Genomic DNA, 10,554 nt, shown 5'->3' with positions numbered 1-10,554 from the left:
TAGTCGCCATGGCATGGCATGACAAGTCTAGGCTAGGCTAGTAGTAGAAACCTACTAACTTTACCGTCAGCTGGATAAGGCTGCGTGCGAACTCACCTGCTGTGGGACTGGAGCAGTGTCCCGGACAGGAGTGCGCTATTGTTGCTTTGTAGATCTGACACTGACTGTGCTAATCCTAGGCATAGGTGTAGGCCTTTACAAACAAACAAGTCATCGGACTGATATACGTTTATTAATTCAATTGAATTATTCCTCCATGATTGAATTGACGTTGACTAAACCGTCACAACGATCACAAAACTCACGCTTCGCACTATACTGTATGTATTGTCTAGGCTATAGTCGCTCGATCGTCGGGACGATTTTTCGATCAGCTGCTCGCCAAAAATTAATTGACAGACTTGTCTTGAATATTAATGAGTTGGTTAGAAAATGCTACCAAGCTACTGAAAAAAGTGATCAGCCTCGTTTTCACCTGATTTTCCTGTCTCATCATCTCATGTTTTGTTTCTGTAATTATCGTTACATCTCAACATTTTGAATTTTGAAGTATTTTTCCCGAACTCAGGAAAGGTTAAATAAGCAATATATGGCCACTTGTCTCATCCCCGCACCCCCCCTTTAAACAAAAAAACACTAAATATGAGTTAAGCTTGATATACAGTATAGGAAACCTCCTTTCCTATGAACCTGGTTACATGCCTGTTCGACTGGCATACATCACAGGGAAAAAGTGAAGGTGGATGATGGAGTGCTTGGTAATTTCTGTACCATCATGAATGAAAAGTACTTTAAACTGACCGACAGCCACAAAAAGTGTTTCTTAACCTCAGTCTTCTGATCATTCTGTAGATTGAAATGTGCAAGAAATATGGCACGCTGTTTCGTGTCCAAATTGGTCCCATTGAAACCCTTCAGATATCCGATCCAGATCTTGTTGAGGAGATGATGCGTCAAGAAGATTCAAATCCTGTTCGTGTTGATATTGCACCATGGAAAGCTTACCGAGATCTGAGGAGATTTGACTACGGACTGGTAACACTGTAAGTAAAACTTATTGTAGTTGCCAACTTGACAAATACAAACATTATTTTGATGATGTACATTAATGCAATTAATGATAATGATTTGCTGAAATGCAAGAATAATATGTAGCCCTGTTAGTTAATTTTTTTTTTATTCTTTGAAAAAATGTATGACTGCTGGTCCTGTGTGTAATATGGCCATGTGCATTTTGAAGAATGTAGTACATTCTTGTAGGAAAAATAGCAGTGAGACTATCTCCCAGTTTACTACCTAATTCATCACCAGAATAAATCATAACTAGAAACCTCTGTAAATATGTCATCAAAGAAGAGTAAAAAATTTAAAAATTATTAAAAAAGTATAAAGTAAAAAATAAAGAGGTAAAAAATAAAATCATATTAAAGAAAATTATGAAGAAAAAAAAATAAACCGACTCAACGTCACAGAGACTCGAACCATGGCTGCAGTGGTAATGGCTAGAGTGGTGTAGAGAGTTCTTACCATTATGCAAAAGAAACCGACCCTGCAGAGGTCAGTGCAATTTTAGTTTGTCTACCTTGGGTAAAGTCAAGGGCAATTTTACAGTTATTTTGTGTCTACCCTAGCTGTAGCTAGTTTGAAACACTTTAGAAAATGCAATTACCCATCTATTAATATTCAAAATGACGTCATATTTTAATATGCACATTTTTTATACATAGTCTTTGCTTGGAAAAAGTTTGAAGATCCAAGCACTGAAATTTAACAAAGTGCTTGACAGAAAACCCTGTGGAAAAACATCGAAAAACAGGGGAGAAGAAGAAAAAAAGTCAGAACAAAAATAATAGCTGGAAAAGACAATGAATGAATGAAGTATGGGTCAAGTTACAATCAATCCTCTAGTGTAAAATAATGTAGTGGCTCGACTCATTATATTTTTTTAACAAATCTATTTTATATTATTCCTTTATTTTAGAGATCATGAACCATGGCATAAAGCACGTAGTATTCTGAGCAAGCCCTTGATGCGACCAAAAGAAATTGTTCAGTACATCGACAAATTGAATGAAGCAGGAGATGAACTCATTCAACGGTTGGTACGAGTGATGAGAGACACGGGAGAAGGGGACACTGTTCCCAACCTGGACAATGAACTTTACAAGTGGGCCTTAGAATGTATGTACTTGTCTCATAACATGTAATTGGTGTTTAGGAATATCAATTATCAGTTTCACATAAAATTTGTCTGATTAGTTATTTCAACCAAATGGTACTGGCTATGGGCCAGTTTCCGTCTATACTGCAGCAGTGCAAAAAATAACAAACTGGTGTTTCCTTTTGGCAATACTGGCCGCATTGCAAAAAAACTGCTATTTCCAATGGCTACTGCAACAGTGCAAAATATAACCGCTGTTTCCTATTGGCACTACCACTGTGCGAAAAAGCTACTATTTTCTTACGTCAGTGCCAAAAAAATTTTTGTAGTTTCGATTATATCAACCAAAATACGTGGGGTTTAAAGTGATTTAGTCCAAGCCAATTGTACAGATAATGTTAATGATTGACCAAGACATTTTAAAATGTCGCTATGTTTGAAAACATAAACAGTATAATCCTAACAAAAACTTTTCATCTTCGACCAGCTGTGGCCATTGTACTGTTTGATACTCGTCTTGGATGTTTGAAAGACTCCATCCCAGCTGAAGCGCAAGAGTTTATAGACGCAATTAATAAGATGTTCAGCACTCTATGGCCACTGATGATGCTACCAATGCGTTTACACACCTCACTGAATACCAAAGTTTGGAGGAGGCATGTTGAAGCATGGGATACTATATGGAATACAGGTTAGGGATATGGATTAATTATGATGACGAGGCTGATAAGAGCATGAAATTAATAATGACGATGTTGATAAACATCATGATTATAATGATAATAGTGATGTGATGACTATGCAAATGTTATAATGATGATTATAAGGCCATATTCATAAACACTCAAATATTCTTCATGTGCGTAGGTTTCACATTTTATTGTATTTGTAGTTTTAGTGGGTTTTTTTAATGTGCATGCATTGTAAGGTAAGTGTTTTTCAGCCCTTGGCTTTCTTCTTTATAAAACAAATACATAGATGATTTTTTTAAATTACATGTTCACCAATTCAAAAATTCTTTTTGTAGCTATGAAATATATAAATCAGAAATGCAAATCTATCAGTGAAAGCAATAAAAGTCACCAGGAAGATGACGTTGTGGACATTTTGACATATCTACTGGCCAATGAAAAGCTCCCGATGAATGAAATATGTGGCAACGTGGCAGAGTTATTACTAGGAGGTGTGGACACGGTACGTAAATAATATACCATGTGACAAATATTGAATGGGATAAGCTTTGTTGAGTATCATGGTTTTGAACCTGTACCTAGTCGTTTTGTATGAGAAAGAACTGGAGACTCAATGTGTACATCTAGCTAGTTTGCACTTTAAAGAATGCAGTGTGCTACCCCTGGTGTTGTAGAATAGTGTGACTACTGAGTCCCTCTTGCAGCACAATGACAAGCTACAGGTTCATTACCTACTTTATCTTTACCTTGCTTTTATCTTGTATTTTTTTTTTTTTTTTATAGACTTCGCATACTCTACTATGGGCAATGTACAGGCTTTCAAGAGCACCGGACTGCCAGGAACGCCTACACTCAGAGTTAGTGAGTGTGCTAAATGGAGCACCTCTTAATGAAGACAACATTAACCAACTTCCATACCTCAGAAGTGTCATCAGGGAAACGCTAAGGTAACTTGAGAGTAAAGCTAGTGTGCCAATGTGTGATACCAGAAAGACATCATTATGTATTGCATATTTCAATCATAAGAAAACCCCTACAGCATTGTAAGCACAGATTTGTCAAGAGAAACTGATTGGGTTCACAAATACATCATGAAGAAGGATGAGCAGCTTAGCTCAGTGGGCTGAATTCTGGTGGTAGCCACTGTGTGTGCTGTACCGTAGTAATCTCTTGGTCCCCGGTTCAATTACTTTGCTCTCCTTGCATTTCAGCTGGAAGGCTGTAATGCAAGTTATGATAGGTATTTAAGCTGTTGGTCCCGTTTGTATTATGGCCCATGTGCATGTTAAAGAATGCAGTACACTCTTCTGTAAAGAGTAGGGGTTTGTCTTCCTGTGAACTGCCCAATCACCACCAGAAGGACGAGGAACCAAGTGGTAATACGTCATCTTCAGACCTTTGGGGGTTATCCTTGGTTTTTACACCGAATAGATCCATCCCACCCAAGGCCCTAGTGTTTAAAGAGTAAAATACAGATACATCAGAAAGTATAATGATGGTCACTCACAAATATTTATGTGCACACTTATCTTAAGACTACAATATGCTTAGTTAAACATTTCCTACATTCTTCACTGCAGGCTGTACCCGGCTGGTCCTAACAACAGCAGAATTCCACAGAAGGATATTACACTTGGGGGATTTAATATTCCAAAAGGTGTAAGTAACAGTTGTCAATTACATTTATTGAAAAAATATATCAATGAAAAAAAGGTAAATTGCAGATAGAGTAATACTGAGACATATTTTTTGAATTATAATGAAACATTCTGGACAAGTAAGACTATCTGGAATATGATTATGATAAATAAATAAATAAATTTAACAATGTCCTCGGACCAAAAATAGTAATTTGCTTAATATCCAAATAACATTACTTTCATGGCAATCACTAAAATTGTGGTCTCACAGTTCTGGCCATAGTAATCCATAAAACTTCCCCCATAAACATTTTGTTTTATTCTGTGCCTGTACAAACAACACTTAATATTCCAGTCTGAAAAGATTAGATTTTTATATTTTATATTTATATTCCGTTAATTTCTCTCTAGACAAATATCTTGATGGCAAATTATGCAATGTCAAGAAATGAAGAAAACTTTGAAGACGCCAATGAATTCAAGCCAGAACGATGGCTTAGAGGAAACGAAAGCAAAATTAATAAATTTGCTTCACTGCCATTTGGTTACGGAACACGTATGTGCATTGGTAGGTTAACAACATTTTGCAGGTTTGTTCCTCCACCAACCCTTAAACAATGAATTATTGACTGGCAACAAAAATATAGTGTCAAACATTGATTATAGCCATAGAAATTCTCCCCCGAACCAACCAGGGATTTGTATCCCAGGGCACTGACAGAGGCTCTTAGACTCCTTTGGTTCGGACACCATGTGGTACCCCATGTCGGCAAATTTCTGGAGCTAGTACCATCTGTCTCGTTGCCTAGTTGTGTTTACCTTGAATGATGTTTGACAATATTGTTCGCTCCAACTATAATGTGCAAAAAAAAGACTTTCTTCATTTATTAATATTTGTATCTTTTGAAATATATATTCTGTGATGTAACCCATTAATATTTGCATCTTTTGAATTTAATATTCTGTGACTTAATCCATTGTTTTCATTTCCAGGAAAGAGGCTTGCTGAAATGGAGGTCAAAATATCAATTTCAAAGGTAAAATAGCTTCAGGAAGTGACTTCCAATAAAGTTTAGTATTATAATATAAGCTATCTAAAATGGAATTTACATATTCCAGCTCTAAATATTATTATTATTATTAATGTGTCCGCCATTAAAAATATAAACACTCTGACCTGTTTACCCCTGTGATTGGCTGTAAAGGAGCCTGTACCCATAGAGATAATAATAAGAATACTAGAGCGCTAACTGCAATGTATTCGATGTTTGTGTGTGTACCATCCAAGATGGCTACCATAGATTCAGCGAATCAAATTTCGTCTAAGCACTATCATTTTCAATGGCGCCCTCAGTTTACACATAAAGATCAGTACAGCTAGTTACCCGGATGTTTGAAATTCGAGCGTTGCAGTGTATGGGTGTAATGTACACGATTTTAATTTTTTTTTAAATTTTTGAATAAGATGCTCTAGCCTCTTTTTGGCTACGATAGTTCAATAAATTTTTATTATCAATACTAATTATCATTAATGAAATAATAGTCAGTCAGAGGGCTTATTTATGGTAATAATATGTATACTAAGCCTTAAGCCTGAAGGTGGCGCTCTCCTATGGCGGCCATCTTGGGTGGTACACATACACAACTCTGCATTGCTTCGCCATCTTGTCAGCACTCTAGTTGTTTAATATAAGCTATCTAAAATGGAATTTACATATTCCAGCTCTTAATGACATTGATGAGCCTTCAATGTATCCACCATTAAAAATATAAACACTCTGACCTGTTCACTCCTGTGATTGGCTGTAAAGGAGCCTGTACCAAATTGTTATTCAAATGCACCAGTGTTGCTTTAAGCTCTGTCCAAACTCTAAAATTTTCTTTTACAAAAAAACTGTTGTATGCCCATATATAGTCGTGAAGTGCCTATATATGGTCATGATGTGCCTGTATATGGTCATGATGTGATGTCATTATGGCCATACTTTAAGGCATGTCAGATGTTTTTGTCAAATAAAATGTGATAGATTAGACAGGGCTTCAGAATCCTACATGTGTTTTGCTGTCATATGCAAATGTGGGTAGGAAATTTGACAGTTGAGTTTATGTCAGTTGCTAAATCTTAAAACCCTTTTTTTTTATATAGATTTGTGTCAGTTGCTAAATCTTAAAACCCTTTTTTTTTATAGATTTGCCAGAGGTTTTTATTGAAATCAACAGATGACAAAGAGCTTGTAGGAAATTTAAGAGGTTTATTGACTCCAGAAAAAAACATTCCGGTTAGGTTTGTGAGTAGAAATGCGAGGGATTGAAAATATCTAATACAGTACTGATCTAGTTTAATTGACATATAAACTGATTAGTTGATAGGGTATATAGCATAAAATGATCATCATTATTACAGTATGTTTACATATTGTATTAAAGTAACCTCAAACTGCAATATCTCTTGATGGGCACTTATAATCCATCTCTCATAATGCAAAAAGGTAAAGGCACAGAAATGTTTGGGTCAGTAGTAATGTCGTCAGTGATTTTCTAAAATATGTTAATATTAAAAGTGTGTTGATATTCTATTGTTTTTGGTTCTATAAAAGGAAGCAAGGAGATAAGAATGATTATAAATTTTAGTAAGCATACTTTGCACATTATCATAGTACAATCAGGAAGGAATTGACGCCATATTTAATTCCAGGAATACTTAAGAAATTTAATGCATTAAAATGATGCTGCACACCTTGGTATATCTCGCAGTACTGCCACCAGATAGGGGGGGCCCTATTTTAATTTTGTTCTTTACAAGCAGCACATGTTTGCTTCAAACAACTTTTATGTGTATATCACTTCGCCTTCTAGTTTGTGGTAGTGCTTTTCGAGGTAGCATTCCATTTCACCGAAACTCCTACAGTTGGACCTCTTGCTTTGTCATACATTTGGACAGACAGTTAGTGTGTAGGCCTAATGTTCTTGTTTTGAATTGTCTGTTTGTATCTTTGATCTAAATGTTTAAAATGATAGCAAATCAATGTAAGAAGTAAACTGTCTTTAGCTTTAGAGGTGTTTTTAAATGTTTACACAATGTATAATACAATTTGAATAATACAGTATAAATGAAAATAATGGTTAATTTGTTTTAGATGTGTAATGGAAGCCAGTTTCACAATAATTGTTAAAATATACCAAAATATCCATTAAAAAATAATGTTTATACAATATATCTTTTACAGTATCAGTTATTTTATCAGTACAGTATCTTACAGTATGTACTTACATATGTTTAATGAATTTTGTGCTATATGTGTATTTACGATTCAGGAAAACAAGTTTCATGTGTTTTTTGCGATTGATACAATAAACGGAGTCTTTTCAAAACAAATTTATAAAGCAATATTTTATTAATATACATGTACCAGTGATGTAAATTGCTACAATTTTAATAAGAAATCATATATTTTTATGTACTCCTCATTAAAGTTAAAAATGATTTGTTGCCTTGGTGGGAACTGTTAGGAAAGTATAATGAGTATAAAAGGAAAAAAACGATTGCATTGTTGAGCTGCAAGAAAATGCTTCAAAAGTTGGAATCGAACCCATGACCCCAAGGTAACTAGCCTGGTGTCTTAGCCACTCGACCACTGAGCTTGCACTTGGTGGCTAGTGATGAATTCAATCCCTTAGCAGGCACTGAAATGCTATTCTGATGTCTGTTTTTGTCAGGATCAATAATACGAATGATGTTTGCCCTACCTGGTGTGTTCCTAAATGCTTTCGAAAAAAATATTGCTAGTGATTCGGGTGTGGATCGAACCTACGACCTCCAGATAATTAGCCTTGTGTCTTAACCACTCGACCAGCGAGCTTGAGGTTGGTGGATAGTAATGATTATATTTTTGTAAATTTTGTATGTTCAAATATTGAATAAAAGATACCGAGATATATACAGTATAAGCATAAAGCATTCATCTCTACGTCTTCTTTGTTAATGTAGGCTTAGCAATTGTTACAAGAGAAACACAGAACGTCATTATAATAAGGGGAACAAAATTATGTTAAATTAAGACAAAAAAAAATAACTCGAATCAAAATATTCGAATAATACCGTATTTATATTTCTACAAAAATCGGATAATAATGATAATAGGCCCTTACAAATTACAGTATTAAGATCAGAGATAGTTGGATTAAGCAATATTTTACTATAATTCTTTGAGGGTGAGCTGCTCCGAAATACTTAATTATTAATTAAAGCTTGAAAAGTTGCCCTTCAAACATGTTATAATTGATAAAAAATCATTTTGCCAAAAAATGCCGAAACATAAATTTCGGGATGTTGGACCAGTTTGTCTGGTTTGGCAACAATAAAGTGGTTTTGCATAATCTTTTTGAGTATGGATTTATGAACATTCTGATAGAAAGACCAATTGGCAAACCGAACAATGAAGTCGCTGGTAGTACATCATGCTTTGGAGAACATTAAAATAATATTAGGCCTTATTAATTTGTTAATTGATTCATGTGTTCGCCCGCTCCCCGCCTGTTCGTTCGTTCATTCATTCATTCATGCATTTATTCGTTCGTTTGTTCATATTTTCATTCTTAATCATTCATTCAATCAATCAATTGTAGGTGCTTGTATATATATTGTAGCTTTCAAATTTCAAACCTTTTATTTTGTTTTCAAAATAATAGACGTTTTTTTTTCTCTCATTAACCTTGAGAATATATAATACAGATCATGTCACACTGCTATCATGTATGTTGTTATGTTCTCTGGTGACTTAAATCTCATCTCATGAGAGACGTACGGTACAATAATATAATTACTCTACATCCGAATTCAACTGCAACTTTTTTGTATAGTGGCGCTCAACTCTCAACGAGTGGCGCGTCGTTTAAAAAATACAAAGGTAAATTGGTTCAAAATTGAAAAACACTAAAAATCAAATTAATGAACGCCATAGTGAATTACTGTACAACGGGTAGTCATTCGCTGCAGAGCTGAACTGCCCACCCGTAATCCGTATAACAGACTTACAAAAATACACAAGAAATCATTTAACGAATATGCTTACACACTCACTATAAACATAACGTACCGTATACTCGTGTATAAGGCGAGGCTTAAAATAGCAAATTACGACCGAAAGAAGGAGGTATTCCTATATGCGCGACACACAAATTTTTCATTTTTTAAATGATGTTCGTCTTTTTGCGGATTTAATCCGTAAAACACTAATAAAAATAAATAAAATAAAATAGTATCATTTGGAAGATAAGTCCTGAATTGCCTCTGTTTTTAACCATCTAGATGGTTAAAAACAAGACTATAAAAAAGCAGCAAAAAGTATGAATTCATACGGTAAACAAGGGGTCGTCTTATACGCCCGACATACGAAAATCGTCCAAAAATCTTTTCAAAACTTCGTGTTGTATTCGGTTTGCCTTATATGCAAGTATTATATAGGCTATGGGCCTATACTTTTAAATCTAAAATGAAAGAAAATATCGATTACACAGTAACACAGTACGGTATTAATTTAAACACGAAATACAGTATGTCACATATCTCATCCATCCATAAACGTTTGGCTAACGATTTACAGAATCCGTAAATTAAAATGTTGGTATTCTATTTATCGTGGTCGGACGTTTCACCGACAGACATTTAGCCGACAGACTATTGACCGAAATACCATTCGCCGACACCCCATTTCGCCGAATGCCAGTTTGCTGATGGACGTTTCGCCGACAGACAATTCGCCGACATTTTTTGTGAACATGCTTAATGGATGGAAGTGACATGTTCAGATAACTTATTTTTATTTGGTCATTCAATTTAACTCTGACGAACAGATTCGTTATTAAATCAAGAGAGTCAGAAGCTCTCACCCCCTTCCCCCCACCCCACAGACAGTATTTATATTATCAGACGTATACCGTACTCGCACGAATAAGCCCCCGGGCGCTTAAAATAATTTTGCACTTTCTGAGGGGCGCTTATTCAAACGGGGCGCTTATTTAAACGGGGCGCTTATGAAAACAGAGTGGAATTGAGGGGGCG

At 35.3% G+C, this 10,554-nt stretch overlaps 1 protein-coding gene across 1 annotated transcript in view; it reads left to right on the top strand.

Annotated features, from left to right (window-relative positions):
* The window catches only part of LOC117113800 (cytochrome P450 27C1-like), a 19,204-nt gene extending 11,496 nt beyond the window's left edge, over positions 1–7,708 (top strand). Inside the window, exons 2-10 of the mRNA XM_033257238.1 lie at positions 853–1,043; positions 1,982–2,181; positions 2,649–2,852; positions 3,189–3,355; positions 3,637–3,800; positions 4,434–4,512; positions 4,905–5,061; positions 5,487–5,530; positions 6,683–7,708. Coding sequence (XP_033113129.1) covers positions 853–1,043; positions 1,982–2,181; positions 2,649–2,852; positions 3,189–3,355; positions 3,637–3,800; positions 4,434–4,512; positions 4,905–5,061; positions 5,487–5,530; positions 6,683–6,805 — 1,329 coding nt within the window. The 3' untranslated portion in view covers positions 6,806–7,708. The remainder of the gene's footprint in view (positions 1–852; positions 1,044–1,981; positions 2,182–2,648; positions 2,853–3,188; positions 3,356–3,636; positions 3,801–4,433; positions 4,513–4,904; positions 5,062–5,486; positions 5,531–6,682) is intronic.
* Positions 7,709–10,554: the final 2,846 nt, after the last annotated feature.

This window comes from Anneissia japonica, unplaced genomic scaffold (genome assembly GCF_011630105.1).
Source record: "Anneissia japonica isolate Jap-2015-1 unplaced genomic scaffold, ASM1163010v1 scaffold287949_len505691_cov196, whole genome shotgun sequence".
NCBI lineage: Eukaryota > Metazoa > Echinodermata > Crinoidea > Comatulida > Comatulidae > Anneissia > Anneissia japonica.
The sequence above is the reverse complement of the archived record's forward strand: the minus strand, read 5'-3'. Positions and strand labels throughout refer to the sequence as shown.